Here is a 26,954-nt window from a genome sequence, read left to right as displayed (position 1 = left end):
GCCACGCAATTTTCTGTGGACGCTACCTTAGATTCTATTAAATATGCATCCTGGGCTCTTGCTCCATTAGTTGCCTCCAGGCGCCTTCTTTGGCTGCTCCACTGGCAGGTGGACACTAAGTCCAAGTAGCACCTGGCATCTGCCCCTTACTCTGGCACCTCTCTCTTCAGCAAATCTCTAGACCCGATTCTCGTTGAGAATAAAGAAAAGAAAAAAGTTCTGCCCATCAATCCTAAGAAAACACACATATGTCCGTCTCCATACTACCTTAGGCCCTTGTACAGGCCCCCTGAGCCGGATTATCAACACCAGAGATACTTTCCTCATAGATTGGACAGGTAGAGCCCTTGTCCTTACTACTAGGACAGAAATAGATTTCAGGGTGAAGGTCAGACCAGGCGGCCATTTTTGTGGAGGGCAGAGGGCATCCCTTCCGTAAAGAGAAATGACTCCAACCCGAGTCTCCCTATAAACAGTCGCCTAGCACTATTTGCGGTACAATGGGACATGGTCACAACAGATGCCTGGGTCAGGACTATAGTGAGGGATGGCTTCTGGTTGGAGTTTCTCTCCCTTCCCCTGAACTGCTTCAAGGAACCTGGGGAGGTGCTGTCTGATGGATCTCACCATGCAGCACCTGCTGGAAATTCAGGCAGTAGAACCGGTTCCATAGATGGAACAAGAGTTGGGGCACTACTCCAACCTCTTTGTTGTACTGAAGAGTTTGGGGGGATGGAGAGCGATTCTGGACCTCAAACATCTGAACACTTACCTGGTCTACAGATGTTTCAAAATGTCCTCCCTCAGATCAATATTACAAGGGATCAGGCGGGGGAACTACTTGGCATCTGTGGACTCACAGAGGCGTACTTCCACATCCAGATTCTACTGCAACATCGTAAGTACCTCAGATTTTCACACAGGGGATTGCACTACCAATACAGGGCTCTCCTCTTCGGCCCAGCCTCAGCCCCATGCACATTTATGAAGGTCCTGGCAGCATTGGCGGTTCACCTGCATTCCATTCTGGTGAGACTCTAATGCTACCTCGATGATGTCCTGGTACAGGCCCAGTCGCTCACACAGGCAACACACGACCTCCACCTCACAGTCCAGACCTTACAAACCCTGGGGTTCTCTGTGAACTTCCCCAAAAGCCAGCTATCTCCTGCAACCAGGATCCTTCATCTGGGGGCAGTTATAGACTCAGTAACAGGATTAGTCCGCCTATCACCAGATCGATGCTCCAGCCTAAAGGCACTGCCCGGCAGGTGCTCACAAGTCAGTCAGTTTCCATCTTGGACCTATCACGACTCCCAGGGAAGATGGTGTCGTGTATTGGAATAATTCCATGGGTACGCCTGCACGCCAGAGCTCTACAATGGACTCTCATCCCGTATCAAAGGACACTTCTGAGCAACTCGTCAATGACAATCGTTCTGCCAGCAGATGTGCAGCTTTCCCTGTAGTGGTGGCTCTCGCTGGCGCTTCTTTGCGGCTGCAAGTTCAGAGAGCCAGAGTGCATTACAATAACAATGGATGCAAGTCTATTTGGTTGGGGGGCTCAAAGAAACTGGGGAGCCGAAGGGAGGAAGAGGCGTATTAAAGAATTCCCCTCAGTCTTTGGACCAATCAGGCTTTGACGATATCCCATGCTTAGCCCATCCCGCATCACACTGAAAATCAACGTTCAGGTAAGGACCCAACGTTTGTTCTGCCCAAAGAGACACATTTATTTAGTTGGCATTTGATACTGTATTTCAGAATTGAAACTACATATCAAGACTACACCTTTTGTATTTGTTCTATTTATTTCATCGGATTTTACATGTTTAATATTCTACCATTCTTCCCACAAATGGGAAGGATCTTGTAATACTGTTTACCAAATAATGTATTGTCATGCTTTCTGTTTCATAGTCATGTCTCCACCGCATTATTAAACATACAGAATGTGTGATTCTGTGTGTTTAATAATATGGACAGAAAACTAAGCCGAACAGTTCTGGGAACTGTTAGTTGGGAAGTAGTTCCAGTTGAATTCAAAGAAATGTATTCTTATATGGAGTTGAAGTACATCAGTAAGTAGTTCAGTTCAAAAAAATATCTTTATTCAGGCTGAAAATCTTTTCCAAAAATTGCCTAAGGGAAAAACAAACTTTTGACTTTTATATAAGGAAGTATCTGTATATTAAATATTTCATTGGTTCACTGAGTATTTATGTGGGAATAAGCCTCTGCTCAGGGGCTTCCAGTATTCTTCTAATACATATGTTATGGGACCTTTTTTGAGAAAAAACTACCTTGAACATAAGATAAGCACTTCAGTGAATACATGAGACTTTGTCACTGTATCATTCAATCAAGCCAGCTATCCTCTCTATACCTTTACATGGTAGCAGGCAGAGTACGGCTGAGCACCATTTATTATTTCTTTGCCATTCTTGTAAACTTCTTTATATGCAGATGGAAGAGTTAATATCTAATTAGGATAGATTTTAAAGTGCTAAACATAAAACTCTAAACAGTTCTGAAAACGGTTCCCTGCCTTCCTCCTGCCCTCCGTCCCGCCCTCCCTGTCTCTGTCTCTGTCTTTCTCTTTCTTTTTCTTTCTCTCTTTTACATATTTATTTATATCCTGCCTTTATTATTTTTATAACTAACAAAGTGGCAAACTTATCCAAAATACGTTCTATGTCCTATTCTTTCCTCACAACAGCAACCCTGTGAGGACTGAGAGAAAGTGACAGGTCCAAAGCCACCCAGATGGCTTTCATGACTAAAATTCACAGTTTCTATTTTTCATCTTCCCCTTCCTTAGTCATATAGCCCCAGAATTTTCTACCTAAATAGTAGCTAACAATGAGCCTGCTAGGCTTTTTCAAGATCAGCTTCCCAAGTGTTTTATGTGTGACTTAGCAAGTATTAGCGCTGCTGAATTTAGACGGAGCTTCTTCTTCCTTGGCTTTTGTGTTTGACTGTTTTATCAGGCTAATCTAAATAGGCCTTATCTAAGCACGGTCCTTTGAAAAAGGGTGCCTGAAGTATTTGTGTATTCTTTGAACTAACATTGTAAAAGAGCATATTATGTCATTTGAATTAGCTTTGTTTTTGGGTAACCCCAGAGAAGTCAGTTTGGAAGCTATTTTGTATACAAAACTGATACTTACAGTTAATGAAAGCTGGTTGAATGAGCTGTTTCCATAAAAGTTCTCAGATGGCACTGGATCCCTTTTTTGTTTCCAGTGCTTAACCTAAACTAATTTGCAAGTTTAGTTTTCTACTTATAAATTTATGCCTTTGTCAATAGGAGGCATGCATATAACCAGGCAATGCTATGCATTCTCATGATTTTAAAAGATACACATTATATTAAACTAAGGCTTTTTCCTTTTGAGAAAACAGTGGTTTATATGAGTAGATTTCTCTCCAATTATTTATTTGTTTGCCACCCATTTTTTCTTAGGGCTGAATATGATATGCTGGTATAGATATCTCTCTTTTCATCATGTTGGATAACAAGGCAATATGTTCCAAACATTTATGTTGGTTTAAATGCCTTTGAATTTTGAGCAAAGAGCTGTTTCGTGTATTATCATAGAGGATGTGATTACAATGACCTCCTTTGTATCCAGATGGCATTCAAAAGTTCTTTGTGGCGCTAGTTATTAAATCTTTTCAGATCTTCTTGAACAACCTATCTTTGAACTAAACTCTTTCATGTTTGACATAGTAATAGACAAGTATTACAAAAGTAAATAATAAGAAGTTTGGTCTTTTTTTCTCTTCTTTTGTTTCTTTTTTTTAGTATTGTGCTAGAGTAATATTGTCTAGATCGCATACTCTGGCTTTAAATAATGGACCTAGGAACGGTCTTTATTTGTTCTTGGGTACATGTGGTTTCACATACCATTCTCCACTTTTGATGGGGCAGATAAGGTAACAACACAATTAAATGTGAAAAATAATCCATCTGCTTTGCCAATGGCGAATGCTCAAAGAACACACGTCGATACAGTTGATTTTGAATTATTTATACTAGGTGTTTTTCGTCCCATTGCAATCTGTAAATGAGGACATCTAATGCAACATGACTAAGATGATACTCTATCCAACAACCTTTAAGAGAAATTATTGAGAAGGAATGGATTGGATAAAGGAGACCAGATATTCTGTTCTGAAGAATTTTGAATTGTAGAGCTTGGGAGGAAAGGAGGAAAAGAAAAAGTAACGTGTATATATAAATAAGAATGTAACTAATGAAAGTATTTTTAGGGAAGTGGGTTGCTGCATCATTCTCTATCTATTAACTAAATTAAAATAGAAATATCCAAATTTCTTTTATAATTTGTTAATGTACATGTCATGCTCAGACAAAGCATTCTCACTGTTTATTCCTCTTCTGAAAGCCTTCTTTAGATGTCAAGTAAAACACATGCAGTTTGGGATATACTGGTCTCTGACAATATTTTGCCTGGCAAGGGTAATATCTTTCCTGCTTATTTTTATCACTGACTCTCTCATGCTTCTATCACAGAGGATTTATGTAGGTATTGAACAGCCATTAACACTAATGAGAATTGTTCATGTAAATTCCTTATGCCTCACAGGCATTATATGCTCCCTTGTAAGAGTACTCAGTGCTAATAAATAGAGTGAAATGTGAGCAAATGAATTCTTGAAAAATAACTTAGATAACTCATACCCTGCTAGCTATTAACTTGAAGTCACTGCATTATTGTTATTAGAGATAATAAATTACGTATCATCTTAGGATATATATAGTTCTCTCAGAGGGAAATGCCAAATATACAAGATGGTGCTTTTCAAGAAAGATGGGTCTGATTTTAGCCTTTATTCTGTTAGTATTTGGTTGAAGTATTTTAGATTGGAGAATTATGCATCCTTTATATCCGGGATTAAGATCTCTTTATCTTGAATTAGAAGTTCCTATTAGTCCCAGTCAGTATGACCAATTTTAGGTACAGCTAGTGATAGGAGACCATAAGTTCCAAATTTGAGAAGTCTTCTGGCAAATGTAAGGTTTCCAGCTACATACTTGTTTTGTAATATTAGTATCGAAATGAGAGCACATTTCCAGGAAAAGCTTAGTTTGTAAGATTATGTGGGTTATTTCCTACTAGCTAATTTTCTGGCATGCTCTTTCTCCACAGCTGCCCTAATTCTTCTAGTGCCCTCTCTTCTAGTAGCTTCTAAGATCTTCAAAATGCCTGTATTGTGATGGGCAACCTTTTTGGGTTGTGAAAAACCCACCCCACCCCACCCCAAAACTTTATTTTGGGGAAGATGCCAAGACAGGAGTGGGGAACAAGGTAAGCATGTACTAATGCATTCCTGTTCTCTTCCTGTAAATGAGAGGGGCCTTCTCATGTTCTTTCTTAGCAGTTGTAATAGGACCCTTGGGTTAAAAGGATTGCCTAGGTTGGTAGCGTAACAGGACAACTGTCAAACAGGTGACCTGTAAATGGAAGTCAAATGGGTAGAGTGTCCTTCCTCATATTGCAGGTTTTGTTTCTTTCATTCTGTGGATTGATAGCTTATTTTTTTAAAAAAAGCATTATTCTTTAATCCCATAATGCCAGTATCTGTATTAATTTGAATTCAGATAGCCCTTTGCACTGCATGGAACTTCTTCTGTGCATGTTATCTCTAATATTTGCTAATTGTCTATCTTTGTTTGTTCTAGCTGCAGCACCGTTAATGTTGGTGTATTTCTTTCTAGAGGAACTTCCAACTTCTAGGAGCTGTCTGAGAAGCCTATTTCCAAAAGTTGAAATTTGTCTGTACTTTGCATTCAAATAGTGATGGTTATTTAGGATTAAATTCATAATTTTTGCATATCCTTTTCTATTCATAGAACTAACTAATTTAAAATTGGCACCAAGTTCACATAAAGATTGATATATGTGGGTGTGCACGTACACCTCCCCCCCCCACACTCACACAGATAATGCATACACAAATTCACTTAAGGGTTGAGATATACATATACACAGAGAGATAGGGAGCACACAAGAGAACGAACAAGTACATGTGGGTATGTGTGCATGCACACCCACACATATATACACACTCACCAGTAATCAAGAAAGTCAAGAAAAATCTGAGAATCCATATATACTTCATTATGTCTTATGTTACGTGATCTCTATCTAACATATTTGGACGGATCCATCTTCTAATGTGATCAATTTTTTTTTATTTCAGTGATGCATAATTGCAGGTTAAAAATCTTAGAATTCAATCCATTATATTACATTGTGATTTCAATATAGATGCATATTAAGTCCTACAAAGACAAAATTAAGGGTTAGTTATATTTAACCTTCAGAAAATACTATTATTTGATAGCATCTTCAACTAACTATAAGTAATAATGACAGCTTGTATCTTAATCTCAAGATAAGAACTGTTTGAAGTTTGAACTGATAAGTATGTAAGGACCAAACTTCTTTGAATATATGCAAGTAGATGACTGGTGATATTTTAATTTGATTTCTCAAATGAGCAGACAAATGTATCAAATCTGTGATTTTATGTATGATTTGTTAATTAATTATTAAAATTAATCAATTAATTTAATTGATGTCTACTGCATTAAGGATACTCTTACTGTTTGGATGACAAAAATACTTATTTGATGCAATGTTAGCTTTAAAAAAAAAAGCCAGTCAAGGAAATCAATTTTTAAAAATGCATTTGTCAGATTTATCTTATCTTTTATTCAGGTTCTCAAGTGGTATACAGGATTCTCTTCACCTATTCTCCACTATGAGAGTCATTGGACCGAAATAGAATATCTGGCACCAACTCACATTTCCATGTTTGTAGGCTTATACATGGATCTTAGTCCAGTCCAACAACTTAAATACTATTCTAGTATATTACTAAATCCTAACCATTATAGCATTATTTCCTTATCATGCCATTCATTGCACAGTATACAATGTGCAGAAAAGGATTGAGAAGTAATGCATATAACACATTGGGGAAATTAAACCCAGTTTACTGTAAACTGGTAATTGTATTTAAGTTGCAGTGATAAGTTGTTAATATTTCATAAACTTGCTGAAGGGGTAGTTTGTCTGCCCCCCCCCCACTTCCCCCCACCACGTTATGCATCATAATGTGACACTTAACAGAACAATTTGAAAGACAATAATAATTTTCACTTCACTCATTTTTCTTTTTTGCTTGATTGCAGGGTTTTTTCCGTAGGAGCATTCAAAAAAACATGGTTTATACATGTCATCGAGATAAGAATTGTGTTATTAATAAAGTCACTAGGAATCGCTGCCAATACTGCAGACTACAGAAGTGCTTTGAAGTGGGAATGTCCAAAGAATGTAAGTAGAAATTGTATCATTTGCTTTATCTTTCTGTTCAGATCATAATGACATTCATGTGAATCTAGCTATTTAATTGGACTAGTTGAGATCAAATGTTGGAGTGAAAACATCAAATGTCTCTTTTTTCATAAGGCTGTCATGTATTGTGCATTTTGTTAGCAGTTTCTACACAAAGTTTAGGTAGCTTGAATTCATGCAGTTCATTTGCCCCTCTCAGTTGCAACTCAGTACTTTATTACTAGGATCTTCATAATAAGCAACCTAGACTAAAAATTAGGTATAAATATTTAAAGATCCTTGAAAAGAAAGTGGTGAGAAAGGTAGAGAACAAAAGACTACATATGAAGCAGTAAGTGACACAGTAAAAACACATACACATACCTGCCGCCGCCATTCTTACTCACCTGGCATGGCTGATTTTTTAAAAAAAATTTTATTTTTAAACATAAAAGACAACACATAAAACTCTCATCCATTACATACAGCATGTCATTTGGTTACAAGCGTTTGTGCATCCATATTTTCAATTACGTATACAATCACAAAATTTCTGTCTAATATAACTAAATACCTCACTTTCATTGTACATCATATAATTCAGTTACGGTTGATATTTCTTTCTTTTCAGCAAACCTAATTCCCTTGCACCCTTGATTATCTATTTAATAACTATACCTTTATGTAATCATTTGTCTCATTCTGATTATTTTTACAATGTAAAAGAATTTTCCAACTGTTTATGTTTATACATCACTACTTTTGATTATGCATAATCCCGCCAATCATCCATCAAGTATGCTTATGTTCATTGTTATCCTTGTACATCATAAATTCAAGCACAAGTGTTATTTCTTCATTTTTAAACAGAGTATTCTAAATACTCACTTCATACATCTACCAATCTTTCATTACTTCCTTATTAAACTATTTATCAATAAGATATCTTTATAATATATATATCACTACTTAGAGTTATGCATAATATCACCAATCATCTATGAAATATACATAGATTCATTACTATCCTTATCCTTGATTTTAAAACAAAATATCCTAAATTATTCAATTCATATATATATCAATCTTTCATTGTATCATTATTAATCTATTTAACAACATGATTGTAATTATTTATCTCCTTCAATTGAAACATACATAACACATTTTTCATTTCCAAGTTTTTTTATCAAGCCACTGATAAAACAAATCCCACATCTTATAGAATTGCTCATCTTCTTGTTCTCTAATTTCAAATGTCAATTTACTCATTTCAGCAAACTCCATTATTTTTTGAATAACTTCCTCCTGTTTTGGTATTGTTTCATTTTTCCAGTTTTTTGCAAAAACAATTCTAGCTGCTGTTAAAACGTTTACAATGATATTTCAAGTCTTTAATGAAGGTTTCTGGTATGATTCCCAATATAAAAAAAATCTCTGGTTTAAGGTCTACGTGTTTGTGTATCATTTTCTCAACCACGTGTGAATTTTAGTCCAGTATCTTTTGGCTTCAGTGTCTGATGACATTTCCAACACTTTTTCGATTTATTCTTGGACCTTCTTGCAATTCTCGTTGGGGGTAGATGCCACCTGTAAAACATCCTATACAAATTTTCTTTATATGCAGTTGACATTGTCATTTTATAATTTTGAGACCACAATTTCTGCCATTTCTCTAACTCAATCCTATGCCCAAAATTTTCCCCCCAAGCTATCATAGTTTCTTTAATTTGTTCTTCTTATAGTTTAACCTCTAATAAATATCCATACAGTTTTTAAATCATTTTTTCATCAGTACCTGTTAAAAGTTTGTCTAGCTCAGTCATTTTGTTGTAAAGACCTTTTGATTTTCTATCTGCATTATATCTAGAGTGTATCTGCACATATGAATACCAATTCATTTCTATTCCTTCTTGTTTCAACTCTTGAATAGATTTGAGTTCACCCTATGCATTCAATATTTCAACATATCTAACAAAATCATTCTCATATTATCTTTAATTTGTCTCTGGTAAAAAAAAAAACATTTTGATCAGAGTGGATAAAACTATTTAGGTATTTTTTAAGTCTCTCTGCCAATATAGATGCAAATAACTTATAATCTGAATTTAATAAAGAAATTGGTCTATAGTTCTTGGTTTGTGTTAAATCAGTCTCCTCTTTGGGTAGCAATGCAATGTTTGCTTCTGACCATGATTTAGGTATTCTACTCTCAGACATCACTTCATTCATAACTTCTAAGAATGGGAGAGACAAGGATTCTTCAAATGTTTTGCAGAATTCCACTGGTAATCCATCCGGTCCTGGGGCCTTTCCATTATTTTCTTTTTAAGTGCTTCCGTTAGCGCCATCATCGTTATTTTACCTTCCATCATTGTTTTAGTTTCGTCTGGTATCTAGGGAAGATTAGCGTCCTGTAAATATTTTTTAACTCCTCCCTCTTCTATTTTCTCTTGTTCATACAGCTTAGCATAATAGTCTTGTATAATTTTCTTCTTCTCAGCATTTCCATACTGAATTTGTCCTTAGCTGCAATATTTTCTTTGCTTCTCTCTCTTTTCAGTTTATATGCCAACCATCTGCCTGGCTTATTCACATTTTCAAAGTAATTCTGTGTAGTCCCTCTAATTTTTTATGCCGGTTCTTCCATCCATTTTTATTTTAACATCTTTTTTTGTGGAGATCTCTGTAGCTCTTTTTCAAGTATTTTATAGTCATTCTCTAAAGCTTTATGTGTTTGTCTTTTCTTTGAATTTCTCTTCCTTATGTAGTCTATTATCAGACCTCTAGTAACAGCCTTCAATGTATCCCAAAGATTCTGCATTGATGTATCTTCTTTTCTATTTTCTTTAAAGAAAAAGGCCAGTTCTTTTTTCATTTTCTGTACAAAATTTTTTTCTTTCAATATATTATTTAGTGTCCATCTACATCTTGTCCTTTGGCCTTTCCATTTGTTTGTAATTGGATTATGGTCTGCCCAAGTGCTTGTTTCAATCTCAATTTCTTGTACGTTACAAATCAGTTCCATTGAGGCCCATATCATATCAATACTGGAAAATGATGAATGTCTATTTGAATGAAAAGTATATTGTTCTTTTGTAGGATTTCTTTCTCCCCAAATATCTTTTAAATTCGTTTCATCTATCATCCTGGAAAAAGATTTTGGAAGCAATTTTCTATTTAACTTTGTTGTTTTGTGTGTTTTGTAGTCCATGTTCTGGTTAACAATTCCATTAAAATCTCCCATCATACAAATATCAACATAGTCCAAGTCATAAATTTTTTTGTGGAGTTTTTTGTAAAATTCATCTTGTTTTTCATTGGGTGCATAAATTGCGATTAAGAGTATTTTTTTAATATTATCCATCATTTCCACCATCAAGATTCTTCCCTCTTCATCTGCATAGATTAGTTTCGCTGGAGTATTATCTTTAATATAGAAGATCACTCCTCTTTTCTTACAATTCGCCAATGTAGTAAACATTTTCCCAAGCTTTGGTTGTACTAGTAGATATTCATGTCTCTTTTGAATATGTACTTCTTGCAGGCAGATTATGTCAAGTTTTAGCTTTTCTAATTTGTGAAATATTTTCCTTCTTTTAATTGCTGAGTTAAGTCCGTTTATATTGATTATGACAATTTTTTCCTCCATGTTTATACTTTATATACAGGATTTATCGCTCTAGTTGATCTAGGTTGTCGTTGTTCTCTGGGATTTACACCACCCATCGCGCCTTCTTCTTTATCAATTCCGCCTACCGCACCTTCTATTTTTTTAATCTCAATTATGGGTGCCTCCAGTAATTGTACCAATAGTTCTTCTTTTCCAGTTTTCTCAACCATTCCTCTGAAGTGTTCTGCATAGAAGGCTTCTGCCTTAGCGATTGTATCTATTCTGTATCTTTGTACTTGCCATGCAAATAATAGACCTTCCGGTATGAGCCATATATAATTAACACTTTTTAAAATCAGAATCTTAGTCAAAAATTGATATTCTCTTCTCTCTCACTCTTCTCGGAATTTGTTTCAGAACTACAATCTCCTTGCCTTTATATTCTAGTTTTCTATCTCTTGTTTTCTGTAATATTTGTAGCTTGGTTGCTTTCTTAGTAAATCTTACGTACACTTCCCTTGGGAGGGCATTTCTCATTGCATATCTTGTGTGTACTCGGAACGCTTCATCTATGCCATCCATCATCCTCTCTTGGGATATCTCTAATACTTTTGTCAAAATTTCGGATATTATTTGTACTAGGTTCTCTCCTCTTTCTTCTATGTTTTGAAATGTTGAGAAAAATCCAGATCTATCCATCTCCCATCCTAATATTCCACTGCTCTCCCTTTCCACATCACTCAATTTGCTGTCAAACTCCTTATCCTTCTCTTCTTGTTCTTTTCTTCAATTTTTTGGATTCTGTCCCCGTATTTCATCATCCATTGTTGCATATCTTCTATTTTTCCTTCCGTTTTAGCTGTTTTTTGTTCTATGCTTTCAGTTCGTTGCTCTATTGTTTCAATTCTTTTTTCTATACTCTCAGTCCTCTTTACAATTGTGTGTAACATTTCATCATTGTTATCAGCTCCTGCTTGCAATTTCTGCATCTCTTGCATAATTGCCTCTAGGGTTATTCCCTTCTCTTTTTCTTGTTGAAGCATCAACTGTATTTGTCCTCCTGCAGGTGAGGAGGCGGGAGTTGTTGTTGTAGAGCCAACAGGTGTTATCTTTCTACTCATCTTCTAAAAATTTTCTTTTTATATTCTAGTCCAATTAATATCAAGTAATATAAAAGTCCCAAATAACCACTGGAGTATCACAAACATTTAAGCATCAGCTATAAAAATACAGAGTTATGGATAAAATGAAAAAAAAAAAAAAGAGAAGACAAAGGAAAAAGAAAAAATCTCTTACTTTAAAAAAAAGAAAGAAAAAGTAATCTTCAGTTCAATTCACTCAAATTTTAAAATAAGCCATCCATATGTCTCCAATATCTTCGAAAGAAAATGAGCAAAGAAACAACAGGAATCAATACTTCAAAGTTTCAAAGAAAAGAAGGATTCAAGGAGCCAAGGGGGAAAAAAACACCACCTCCCCAGCAAGATAATATAAGCACTGCCATCAAAGCTAGAAAAAAAAGATTCAAAGTTTTTTTTTTAAGATGAAAGTCTTTCCAAGGTCACTGTCAGGAGGACATTTCTCCCCCAACCTGCCGCCACCATTCTTACTCACCTGGCATGGCTGTTATTATAGCTGAGGCCATCGAACGAGGCATAGCAGCAGACTTAAACACAGGTCTTCTAACCATTCTACTCCATTCAGGTCTGCTTCTTCTGGTTCCAGACACAGGGATGGTGAGCTCTCGGCTTCTTCATTGCATGAGTTACCTGGCACATCCAGTCAACAGTCGGTTTTCGGAGTGGAGGAACGCCCGGCAAGAGATTCAGATCTCTCGGAAGACGAGGCCTTCCCCCCGGCCCACCTACCCTTGTCGGTTTATTTACACCTGCTATCTTTCGATCTCTCCTTTTTAAGGCCAAGAAGATCGTGGGCATCCCTTCTCCCAAAGCACCTCAGGGTATGCAGGTGGACAAGACTGACACCACTGACCCCCTCTTCATGCAGCCTATGGTGGAAAAAGAGGTGATTCTGTCGCCCAGACTCTTCATAGACATGGTTCAGAACCAATGGCATCACCAGGTACAGGTCCCCTTCCCAATACTTTGGACAAGCGCCTGTAAAACATGGGACCAGAACTCACCAAGGCTCTAGAGGTACCTTCTATTGACTTTCCTATAATTGGCCTTTCTTCTCCTAATGCAGCCTCAGCAGCGCCTGAGGAGGCTCTTCGCCCTGAGGACAAGAGGGTAGAACAAACTCTGGTCAAAGGTCATCAGGCGTCAGCTTGGGCCGTTAGGGTGGGTACCTCTGCTTCTTTCTTTAGTCGCTCTGCTCTTATGGCTAAGACAACTTCAAGCAAGTCTTCCGGTCAGGGATACTAGGGCTCGCAGGGACATTAATAAATTGAAGGCGGCCCTAGAATACATCGCAGCTGCCTCCTTGGATGCGGTCTGTTTTGCGTCCAAGGCCATTGCGTCCGCCATCTCCACCCGCCGGCTCCTTTGGCTTAGGCAGTGGCAGGTAGAAGCCCGAGCCAAGTGGAGACTTGCCTCCTCTCCCTATTCTTCCTCCCTTCTCTTTGGTCCTCCATTAGAACCTTTACTAGTGGAGTCCAAGGATAAGCGGAAGGTCCTGCAACTGGCCACTAAAAAACAGAAAGGTCAGCGGGCGGTCTTGAGGGCGGCTAACCATTCTGAAACTGTAATTCAAACTATTCAGGCTTCTTGCCGCCCAGCCACTAACAGAATCTATGAATCAACGTGGCAGGCTTTGCATTACAGTGCCTTTCTAGAGATGCTACTCCCCTAGAGGCTTCGGTTCCCCTGGTTTTGGAATTCTTGAAACAGGTGCTTGATAAAGGACTCTCACCAAACACCCTATGGCGGCAGGTAATTGGCTCTTTCTTCGGTGCTCTCACTTCACTGGAATGAGCACCTCTCCTTGCACCCTCATGTCTGCCGCTTCATTAAGGGCACGTCTAATCTCTTCCCTCCTGCCAGACACCATTTTCCTTTGTGGGATCTAACCAAGGTCCTTGACTTTCTCACTGGACCACCCTTTGAGCCTCTCAGGTCCACCTCATTGCATCACCTCACACTAAAAGCAACCTTTCTGGTGGCCGTCATGTCTGCACGGCGGGTCTCAGAATTGATGGACCTTTCTGTCTGATCTGACTTGTGTGTATTTCATCCAGACCATGTGGTCCTTCGCCTTGATCCCACCTTTGTTCCAAAAGTAAATTTGGCCTTTCATCGATCACTAGACCTCACTTTTCCAAATTTCTGCCCTAATCCTTCTCACAATCTTGAACGCAAATGGCACAGGTTAGACATGCTCTTAAGATCTACATCACCAAGACAGCTGTCTTCAGGCGCACTGAAGCTCTCTTCGTGTCTTTCCATCCCACAAATAAGAGGCTAAAAGCTTCTCCATTTTTGGTTGGGCGTTGGATCCGGTCTGCCATTTTAAGGGCTTACCTGGCACATCACGCCGCCATCCAACATCACGGTGCATTCCATGTGTAGCGTGGCTATGTCAGCAGCGTGGACAAGGCAGGCCTTGGTGGAAGAGATCTGCAAGACGGCCACCTAGACTGCGCCTACTTCCTTTATCTGCCATTATAAAGTGGATAGGTACGCGTTGGAGGATGCGACATTCGGACGGTGGGTCCTTCAACAGGTTTTCCCCTCTTCAAGCTCCTAGCCCAGTCTCATTCCCACCCAGGGACAGGCCCAGCTTTGGTATGTCCCATGCATGACCATTGTCTCTGCCAACTTTGGAGAATAGGGTGTATCTTACCTGATACACCCCTTCTCTGGGAAGGTGGAGACAGCGGTCATCCTCACCCTTTTAGGCCTGGCCTAGTTTGCAGAGGGAGATCTGGGAGCGAAACTGGAGCATCACAGGATTGAGAGCAATCGAATAGCGCACAGCAGTCTACTTATCTCTTTCGCCAAGAAAAGCGGGAGGACACTCCTCAGAAGCGATGACATCACTTTGGTAGACTCAATTCTATTGGCTACTGGCTAAGTTAACCCATGCATGACTGCTGTCTCAAACTGCCCAGAAAAGGGGCATATGAGGTAAGAACCAACACCCATTTTTTGCCTCCTGAAACCCCACCCCCTTCACCAAAATGGCCATGCATAGCTTTTAGGAGGCTTTCAGAGAGCTCCTGGGGGCTGGGGAGGGCAGAAATAAGCAAAAACCGGGCTGTTTTTTGCTCAATTTCGCCCCCCCAGCCCTCATGAGCACTCTATAAGCCTCCTAAAAGCTATCCATGCCTTTTTTTTGGATAAAAAACGGGCCATTTTTTGGCCCATCCTGGGGGTGGATGGGTTTTATTCCCCTCCCTGGAACACTCTACAAGCCTCCTAAAGGCTATCCATGCCCTTTTTTTGGGGGGGGAAACGGGACCCATTTTCATAAAAAACGGGCTGTATTTGGGACGTTTGCAGAGTTCAAAAACTTTTTTTTTTTAATTTGCCTCTTCAAAACCTTGGTGTGTATTATGCTCCGTTGCATCTTATACTCCGAAAAATCTGATATCTATTCAGATCTTAAAGTACTGCAACAGAATTTTGAATTGTGGGTATTAATTGTGTTGGCAATGACAAGAATTGGGATAAAACTGAATAATAATATTATACTTAGCACACTGTGTGACAGATAAGACTAACATAATATTTGGCTATGAGAAGAAATACAACACAAGTCTATAATGACACTACTATAATACTATTCATGGTTACTATGGAAGAATCTTCATTGAATATAGTTGAACTGTGATAATATACAACACAATATTGTATAAGTTCTCTTGGATCTTCGGAATCAAAGCTTTTTGACTTCAGTCTCATATCCTAAACTGCATTTTAATAACAAATTATCCATTTCACAGAGAAAAACTGAGAAGGCAAACCACTAAGACTCAAAAAATAAATCAAATAAGAGACAGGAAGAGATAGGACTGCAATTATTCAATCACATATCTGCTCTGGTAAAAATGCCCATTTTCACAGAAGTAAAACTACAGAATTTTCCTTTGAAAAATAAAAACAAGCAGGCAGAATATTACATATCTCCAATAAAAAAAACTTGTTAAAACATTTCAAAACGTACATTTATCCCCAAGATCCCTAAATGACTTCCAGGCCAGATGTTGCTTTTCTGCAGACTGAATTAGAGCTGCAACCTGAAAACTCAAATGCTTGTTTAAAAGTGTGGCTAAACTCAATATAGATAATTCTAGTTAAAGCAAGATTAAGAATAGAGTCAAGATTAAGCAAGATATATATCGTATGTATGTATGTATGTATGTATGTATGTATGTATGTATGTATGTATCTATGTATCTATGTATCTATGTATCTATGTATATATATGTGTTGTATTTGTGCTGATAAACAAATAACATGGCATACCAGGGATTATAACACAAATACATGTATATGTGTGTGTGTGTGTGTGTGTGTTGTTGTTGTTGTATTTGTGCTAGCAAAGGCAACATTAAAAAATAAAAATATGGTTTTCTGCCTGGATGGTCTTCTGTAATGAGCCGAAGGACAGAGAGGGCGAGTAGTGAGCTCCCTCCCATATTTGGGCATACCAGGGGTTGTAACACAAATACACACACATATATATATGATTACCGTATTTTTTGGAGTATAAGACGCACCTTCCCACCCACCCCCCAAAAGAGGGTGAAAATCTGGGTGCATCTTATACACTGAATCCAGCATTTTTGGCCTCCCGAAACCTCTCAAAAATGGACGTGCAGAGGGTTTGGGAGGCCTGCAAAGTGCTCCTGGGGGCTAGGCAGGGGAATGCTCATTTTTGCCCTCTCAGCCTGCAGGAGTGCCCTACAAGCCTCCCAAAGCCTATGCATGCCGTATTTTTTTTTTGCAAAAAAACATTTTTGCAAAATATGGACTGTTTTTTGCTCATTTTTGCCTCCCCCCCAACCCCCCCCCCCGGAGCACCTTGCAGGCCTCTCAAACTCTCTGCATATCTCACCTTTCACAAAAAATGCGGGTTTGGGAGGCCTGCAGAGTGCAAAAACTTTGTTTTTAAATTTACCCCTTGAAAATCTTGATGCGTCTTATACTCCGAAAATAATTACCACAATTGGGATAGACAAAAAAATTGTTTAAAAAGCAATCAGTAAGTGAAACTTTATGATTTTACAATCTTATTTTAGCATTCCTTTGCTTTATACACATAAATGTGAGAATGGTAATTTTTTATATCTATCCTACCTGCAGATGGTTGCTAAAAGAGGCAATCACTCTCCAAGTACTACTTGTGGTATTATGCCTACATTGACCTCTACTTTCTCTTTAGAAATAGCTTTATCCCTTATTGAAAAGCCTAGGATTTTTTTATCTGTATCTTTTTAATTTAAGTGCATTTATTGGAGGCTTGTGTGCATATTTTGGTTTGTGTATGCATTCTAAAGTTGGAATGCTTGATTTGTTATGTGCACAAGTGCCATTTGCTACACATGGAGAAAAAAGGTACTCAGATAGCCATATAGGAAAACAAACTCACACAGCTTATAAGGTCAGAACCCAGTAGAAAAATTAATCATAGTGGACAACTAAAATAGCAACTGAAATGCCTGCTCAGAGGGCACAGAAAGAATAAGTACCCATTTGAATACATTTGAGTAATGTGAAATTCTATGTGTATCTATTACTGCTGGGTCTGTAGATGTCTTATAAAAAGGCAAAGTATGTCTGTCTGTCTGTCTGTCTGTTTTATCTATCTATCTATCTATCTATCTATCTATCTATCTATCTATCTATCTATCTATCTATCATCTATCTATCTATCTATCTATCTAACTATCTATCTATCTCTATCTATCTACCTACCTACCTACCTACCTACCTACCTACCTACCTATCTATCTATCTATCTATCTATCTATCATCTATCTATCTATGGCTAAATGCTGCTCTTGTGTGAAGTTCTAGCAAAAAACAGCTTTGTGTACAAATCTAAGAATGGCATTCCTATGAATGCCATTCATAGGATTTTAAAAATAGAATGATTTTCTATTATGTATTCTAATGAACACATAATGTGACTCCAAATAACCATTTAAAATTTCAGTTGTGTAACAGTAAAATTCAATTAATCCCTCGATTTTAGATAATATTTATGTTCCAGGAACGTACTGTATACCAGAACCATTTTTGGTATGTATTTCCCCCTTTCTCTGCAAAGTTACTAACAAATGTATTTTTTAAAAAATATTTGTATTAGTTTCTATCAGACTAAACGTAAATAGCAGTGATGCAATTCAAATTTTTTTTACTACTGGTTCTGTGGGCGTGGCTTGGGGGCATGGCACAGGAAGGATACTGCAAAATCTTCATTCCCTGCCCACTCCTGGGGGAAGGATATTTCAAAATCTCCATTTCCACTCGACTCTGGGGCCAGCTAGAGGTGATATCTGCCGGTTCTCCAAACTACTCAAAATTTCCGCTACTGGTTTTCCAGAACCTGCTGAATTTCACCTCTGGTAAATAGGGACTATAGTATATGGGAAGGAAGAAAAACCAAGCAGCCTTTGTTCTGAAGTACCTTCACATATAGGCACAAGAAGCTTTGTATTATCTCCTCTTCCCCTCCCCTCCCCACATGCACTTTGGGTAAAGTATATTCTTCATAGTTTGCTTTAAAAAGTCAAAAATTCAGCAGGTTGGCTTTTCTTGGCATTTCTAGGACATAGGAAGTTGAAAATAATCCTTCATGTAAGTTTCCAGTATGTTCAATATATAAAATGGTAGTCCTACATTTGATATCACTGTCTGGAGCATTCAGGGCTTCATCCCATCAAAATGCCTTGTTCATTGATGCCAGTATTTGCAGAGGAAGATCTTTTGCCTGGGCTACTTGTACATAGTCTCCACATGCTCACCTGTTGTATGGTGATCTATAAATTCACTTTGAAAAAGGGTTAAAGGAGAAAATGAAAAGCATTTAAGGTACATTAATTTTTCCCCTCATTTGTCCCAGGGGATCCAATTAACGACTAGATCAAGAGCTCTTAGTTATGAGACACAGGCAATCATACTCTGTAAGTGTCTCTCTATATTAGAATGCATTTATCACTTTTGGAATATGCCTTGTCCAGACATGGCTTGGAGATTCTTGATGTAACATGATATAGAATAATCTGAATTTGGATTCCTTGTTGATTTTCCTGAGATTAAACACCACTGTATTATATTCAGTGCCATCAATGATCTTGCTTTGATTTCTTCTCTCAGATTTCTTCTGTCTTTCTTCTTAAAGCATTTAAAAGCAGAGCAGTGATTTAAAGTATATAATTAATAAATTATATACTTTAAATAATGCTCTATAATTAAGATTGTATAACAGCATCAATTAATCTAAACTCCTCTAATGATCTTTCCTCCTAATTATGAATAGTACTTCTATAGCCGGTGGAATCATCTACAAGTCACTTTATTTTGGAAAATTGAATCAAATAAGGAAGAAAAGATTGCTGCAATCTTTGGTTTATTGGTTTATCAAAATATAAAATGTAAAGAGAAATTCAAAATAGTAATAGAGAACTAGGAGAAGTGGGGGGGGGGAAAGATGATGTAAAGAGGGAAAAGGAAAGAAAAAGATACCAACTTCTAGCTTTCTTTAGCATAGTAGAAGATAACAATATTACAGCCGCAACCTTTTACTAACACACAACAGTATATACAATCATTTTTATAACAATAAACATATCTAATAAGCAAAAACAAAATCAAAGTTTCATTTTTTTTCATTGCAAGCACAAAATCTGGAAGCAATTTCAAAATAGAAACAAGGTTAGATATATTCTCTTCTTTGGATAAAAGAATCAATTTGACCATCTCTGCTTCTCTTTGTTGTAGTGAATAATATGTGCTTCTGTTAATTCATTAATCTTTGTCACAATTCATATTAAGAGAATCCTTCATATTATTTCAATATTTTTTAACCATAAAGGAAGAAAACACTTTTTCTAGTTTTGTTATTTTACTAACTTTAAAAAATACTTAAGTATTATATATGAACGGGAAATTTTATTTGCATTTTAAACCCAGAACCCAAAACACAATACTACATTAGAGTTTTCATTCAATTATAGATCCAATTAACTCCAATTAGCTCATTGAATTCAAATTTCTCCCTCAAATTTATCTTCATAGAATAGATCTTTTTCTTCTCATATTTCAAGTTTAATCAATAGTAATTTACAAACTCATTGTATATATACAAAACTACTTAAAGCTGTCTTTCAATACATATATCAAACATAAAAATCCATCCTAACTAATTAAATCATTAAATTTAAATAAATCCCTCCAGCTTATCTTTATAGAATGAAATCTTGTCTGAGTGCCTATCGAGTCCCTTAACTTCAAGAAATTCTCAGTGTTATGTATATCCAAGAAAAAAATTTCCAAAGTTGTATTGTTAGGCGCTGTAGATTAACCTCGAGCAAATCCTCATAGAATAAAATTTCTCTCTCTAAGATATCTTATCTTTTTTCCCTCAAAAGAATTCTCGGGCTCATTAGTATCCATAAGAAAAAAGTTTCAGGCTCCGGAGGATTAAAAACAGCCCTACGAGCAAACCGGAAGTGATGGAAATGGCTCCTGAAGCCTCCGGAGGGCCACTCGGGAGACGGGGGAGGCTGTTTTCACCCTCCCCAGAATCCTATAAAGCCTCTGGATCCTGGGGAGGAGGAAAAATGGCTTTAAAAAAGGCTGAATTTAGCTGGCCAGTGCGCGCATGTGTGCTGGCCAGCTGACAAGACAACGCCTTGCGTGCCCTGACAAATGGCTCCGCATACCACCAGTGGCACACATGCCATAGGTTCACCATCCCGGTCATATAGTTTTATTCCCTGTTTTTCTAGGTCATATGGCAGAAAGCTAACTTTATGGCTCAGTGCTAAAAATAACAACTCACTGGAGTGTTTTTGACTCTTGAACTTTTTTATTTTAGATCTCATTTGAACAAATTTATTTTTTAAGTTCCATTTTTTTAAATAAAAGTGGATTGTAGTTCTTAGTTTTACAAAAAAAAGTGTAATAAATGAATTAAATAACCAGAAGTGAAGCAATAGAAGGGCCTTAATTAAGATACTCATTTAATTATGTTCTAAAGCCTTAAAGTTCTGATAAAAAATCTATTCAATTTGGGCTTGATCCAATTATCACTGTATAATGTCCAAGCTAAGAGGATGTAAAATATATTCTATTCTAATCAGAAAAACAGCTTATAGTATCTGGAGAGATATAAGTCTACATAATTATCTTGCACATATATGCTTTTGTATGTAGTTTTAAATTTAAGTATTTTTGCATATTTCAAATTCTCAGGAATGTCTAGGCAATTTGTAATAAAAATGTGAAACTTATAAAATTTTTAACATTGACCAGTTCATATTCAGAAACTTTAATTCAAAAATTGCCTCTAAAAGGAGGCTGAAAAATAGTTCATTTATTGTAAATTGAGACATTGCATATGAATTTTTAATCTGTAACACCATTTCAAAAAGTGAAATTATCAAAAGACAATTATTTTTACCTTGCATAATTTTTAAGAAATAATAAAAAAGTGAGATTACATTAACTACAAGTTAAGGAACAAAAATTAATATATGTGTGTATCTTATGTCTTTAAAACTTGTTTTGTCTCTTGCCTTGACATTTTAAAATGTATCTTACTTTTTCTCACTATAAAAAATGTATTTTTATTTATTCATTAAATCCAGCACTAGTGAAAAAAAATTGAGATCTTAATCTTGGCACAATTACTTGAGTTTATATTCCATTGAACTTCCTTTGCTTTATTTTTAAGTAAGGAGATACATGCTTGTATTATTATGAAATATAAAGCAAAATTTGAATCATATTTAAGAGTTGAACAATGCCTATATTTTATGTACAGACTTGCTGTACATTTTCTATAAACGCATATTTTTATGAACACTTTTGCTTTTCATAAAACTGAAAAATAATTAATTTTATCTATTTATTTCTCAAATTTATACATCTTCCCATCTCATGAAAAGTGACTGAGTGGAATACAATAGTTATGTCCTAATATTCACATTAATTTGAGGTCTAAAAATCATGTCATATTATTTTCTGATATGGATTGGATAAAATTTTCAAGATCATAATGTTATACATAATATTTTATTTACTTCATGTTGTATATCCAAACTCTTTTTAAAGGACAGAATTTCCTTAATAAAAAAAAGATGTAGTACTTTCCAGTTGCAGTGGAGTGGCAAAATTATCTTGTCTTGACCAGCCATATGTTCTTCTGTGAGAGTATAAAATCCAGCTATGTCACTTTATACAAACTATGCACAATTATTTGTAATGTAAATTTTAGCAAGCTTGGGCCTCCCTAAGGGCCACTGCACTCATCTAATGAGAAACAATTTGTTGAAACCAGACAGAGAGATGGAGGTCTGCCTTCAGCGAGCTGGAACACCCAGGCCTTTCCTTTCAGATCCATATAATATACACGTTTCATCCTTTGTTTCCCATTCAAGAGTCTGTAAAAACTGGGTCAGTTAATCCAAGTAGAAAACATTTTATTGAATTAACTCTATGATGAACTGCTGTTATTTTGCCTTATTGGAGGAATTCCCTAATGTACTGTAATTCTTGACATAGAAGTTATACAGCATCTCTAGCAATTACTTTGATTTGAAATCATCAGAGCCATACTTTGTTCTTTAGAGAGAACAGCATTTTTGAGGAACAAATGTTCTCTGTTTCCCTGCCTTTTGCTAATTCTTCTATCATTAGACAGACCTGCATGGTACAAAATCATTTACTGAATACAGCAGTTTTGGCCCCCCATTTAATAATTAGATGTTATACAAGGTATCTGTAGGAGGAAATTAAAAACAAAACAAAACAAGGTGATGGCTGTGGCGGTGTGATCACAATAGCAACCCTTTTTTCCACACATTGTTTATATCTGCGTGTATGAAATGCACCAGTGACGTGCGGTGAGGTTTATGGCTGGTGAGGCTGGTGACATCATCCGCGCGAGCCGTGGTCCCCTTCATGTTGACTCAGGAAGGCAGGGAATGGGACCACGTGTGCAGGAGGGAGGCTGAGGCTAGAGGAGCCTCCTGCACACGTCCCATTCCCGGACCACGTGTGCAGAAGGCTCCTCAGCGCCTTTTCCCTTTTTTTATTTTCATGATGAGAGCGGTGAAGCTCTGCCTCCCCTGCCTCCCCTGAGCGCACGTCCCTGAGATGCACATAGAAAGTGGAGGAACATCAGTGGATGTACATCCATGGATGCCATCCTGACTGTAGAATATTGTAAAATGATGAATGGCATGAGATTACAACTTGGTTTTTCCTATATAGAAAAATATTTTTTTAATGATGCAATAATTATTGGTTTGACTTAGTCTGAAGAATCAGTTCAATCATAATAATATGATAACATAAACATTAATGTAGTTACTTGTCAAGCACATCTACATTATTTTAAAGTAACCAAAATCTTCAAGGCATATCACAACATTTGAGCCTCCATATTGTTCGGAAATTGAAAGTTGAAAAATTTGACACACCCTATCAGTATTTATTTGCATTAACAGTTTACTGTGTTCAGATATAGATGGAATTCAAAAAGAATTCAAATGCATAACAGTACGCTAGATTTAATTTATTAAATTACGTAACATGTTTTATGTTCCTTTATGTAGTCAAACTATAGTCAAACTATAGGATTTTACAAAATAACTTGTTTTAAAAAGTTCATAAGGAAAGGAACCTAGGTTACAACATTAGGCGACTGGAGACTGATAAATATTTGCTGGCAATAAGATATGGGCAAAATTGGGTTCAAATACACTGCATTTAAAATTCTTTAAATTGCTGATAATAGAACTGTGTAAAGCATTCTCCATTTTTTAAAAGATTGTTGCCAACTAGTTTAGCAATTTGAAATCTACTTCCTTGTTAATAATCATTTTTTATTATGTTTTATTATTTTTGAAGAATGACTTTTGGTAGATTTTACCTGAAGCTTAAAACAGAGAAATATAGAAAAGACATTAAGTTTTTGAGCTTAAAGCAATAAGAATTATGAAATCTCACAATAATTTAAAACATGTGACTATATGTGCTATATAATAACCAATGAATTGCAAACTATACAGAAAACATAGTGGCTATTTCAATGTCATTTAAAATAAAATGGGATATAAATCAAGGGCTTCCATTTTTAAGTCTTATATTGTGTTCTTATTTGAATTTTTATTTTATTGGTAAAATATAACAACTAAATCAACAAAATACCTAAATGATTAGACAGTAAAAACCCTACCTACATTATAGTAATTAAAATAAATTAGACATACAGGAAGAAAAAGAGAGTTAATATTAAGTGGGGAAATGATCCATGTATTATCAATATGAAATTAATGCTAATCACTACAGATTAGTGGCTGTGGTGCTTTAGAAATAAATAATTAAAATACATATGAAAAACAAACAAACCTTGTTTGGTTTTATGGTTAAATCACTAGAAACCAAGAAAGAGTCCTAGTCCTGCCTTAAGCATGAAAACTGGCTGGGTGATTTTGGGCCAATAACTTTGTCTCAGCCCAACTCACCTTAAAGGAGGATGAGGATGAAAGAATATTAAGTATGTTCACCACTATGAGTTATTTATTAAAATAATAAAAGCAGAATAAAAAAATGTTTTTTTAAAAAAGTAAATACGTGGATAGATTTTCTCCATGATGATCGATCCCTAATCTCTCAGATCTTCCAACCTGCACTCATTGCCATTGTAACTGAGTCCATCTATTTGCTGGAGGTGATTATTCTGTTCTTCCCTTTTTTTTTTCACTTTTAGAATCTTTTCCTTAGAGTTGGGTCTTTAGATGAATAATTTGAGTCTGGTTATTTGTGCATCAAATGAGAACAGGGTTGATTTGTTTGATGATCCATTTATTTTCATTTTAGTTCGTCTATTGAATAAATGGCAATTTCTTCAATTATTTTTAAAACAATATTAAAGTATTATAAATATTTTACCCCAAAACAGGTAGTATTGTTAAATGCTATTTATAAGGTGACCAACTTTTTACAATGAAAAGGAGGACAAAACACGTTCTATTGTCCAAAATGCTAAGGTGACCAACTTTTTTACAATGAAAAGGAGGACAAATAAATTGGAAAAAATATATCGTAAATAAAAGAAATATTTTATTCATTGCAACAATAATACACTAAAATATGATATATGCATAATAAAAACATTTGCAACATTTTATATTGTAATTATGCTTACATGCCTGTTAATTATTATTTAAATGAGTACTTTTCCATTGAATTAATATTTTTTGTCAATGTATCTTCTAACAATATATTGGAAATATCTGAACAAGAAATATCCTTCATATTGAATTTTATGGCAAGTGCTGTAGCTAGAGTATCAACATTCAATCTCGATTTCTCACTTGTCGAAAAATCATTGGCAATTGAAAAAAACTCTTTCAACTGCTGCATTAGTTCCAGGGCAGCACAACGTAAATTGAACAAGTATAAATAAATGTTCACATGGAATATGTTGATTTTTGAAATGGCTGAAAATAACCACCCATCTTTTATCAATTTCAACATGTTGATTTTCCCATTGTATTAATTTTTCAGAATTTAAATATACATTCAGTCTTCTAATTTCTTCAAAGAGACAATTGTCGTCTATTTTAATGTCTAGCATTTCTTTAGATAAAAATTCAACACAAGATTCAATATCTGTTCAATATACTTGCGATGAAGTAAAAAAAACACCATTAAAAATTGTTTAATAAAATACATCACATAACGCGCAAAGATTAGTCTTCAAATATCGAAAAGGAGGACATGTAGGAGGACACTTTTCGAGGGAGGACAGAACTTACAAAAGAAGGACTGTCCTCCCTAAAGGAGGACGGTTGGTCACCTTACTATTTATAGATGGTGTTTGTAATGATTTTTGGAGCTGTGTATTTTACACCATCAATATTTTCCTTTTTTAAAAACCAAAAAGATCTCAGAAAAACCTAAATTTCTCTACATTATGGACCATTTCATTCAACATTAATGCAAAATGTATATATTCTTAAATGATTAATTTCTAAGGTTATAGGTCATATCTAAGCTATTTATTTTTGTAATAATCTGTCCAAAGCAATTATTGTTAAGAATTCCAAGGCCCCATCCCTAAAGGTCACTTGTTTCATGAAGTTAGCTCTCAAGGACATTTATACATCTGGAATGAGATGACACAATTTAAATATCATCTTTTAGTGATCTCTGTCTGAAGGTTTAAAATTGATACTCAGTTATTTCAAAATTTACAATATAAATCTTAGTTTTTCTATTAAGTTGATAATCCTTTATGAGGAAAATAATGTTCTAGGCTAGTGAAGAGTTGTTACATGTTGTAATATGTGTTGATATTCCAGTTAAAAATTATTCCAAATAACAAATTATACCTCTATGTAGATTTCTGGACCCAGCAACCATAGAGGTTTTAATTCTAAACCAATCTTCTTTTATCAATAGTAGCATAACAGTATTGAACAGCATTAGGAAAACAAAAATTAATTTTAATGAAACTTATTTTTTACATTATGTTAGCCCAATCATTTGTCTTATAAGATTTAATAAAGAACACTTACCAGTTTCTTTTACGATTATAAAAATTATAAGCAAAAATGATGGTTGGCCAAAAGTGAACAGAAAACGATTAAGGCCCATAAAGGCATAAATGTACATTACTGTAAAAAATCGGACTTATGTTGAATCCTTTGGATAATTGAGTTAAGACACTATTTAAATTTCCCATTATATCATACCTTTTTACAGTACTATGAAAAATTAAAATAGTGGCTGCTCAGTGCTGGACAATATTCCCTGCCCTTCCTTTAGCCAATA

At 35.9% G+C, this 26,954-nt stretch overlaps 1 protein-coding gene across 2 annotated transcripts in view; it reads left to right on the top strand.

Annotated features, from left to right (window-relative positions):
* The window catches only part of RARB (retinoic acid receptor beta), a 114,791-nt gene that overhangs the window by 55,399 nt on the left and 32,438 nt on the right, over positions 1-26,954 (top strand). For both annotated transcript variants that reach the window (XM_081933739.1, XM_081933740.1), the window contains exon 3: positions 7,226-7,367. In XM_081933739.1, coding sequence (XP_081789865.1) covers positions 7,226-7,367 — 142 coding nt within the window. The remainder of the gene's footprint in view (positions 1-7,225; positions 7,368-26,954) is intronic.

Source organism: Natrix helvetica (assembly GCF_964273705.1).
Source record: "Natrix helvetica genome assembly, chromosome: Z".
Taxonomy (NCBI): domain Eukaryota; kingdom Metazoa; phylum Chordata; class Lepidosauria; order Squamata; family Natricidae; genus Natrix; species Natrix helvetica.
The sequence above is the reverse complement of the archived record's forward strand: the minus strand, read 5'-3'. Positions and strand labels throughout refer to the sequence as shown.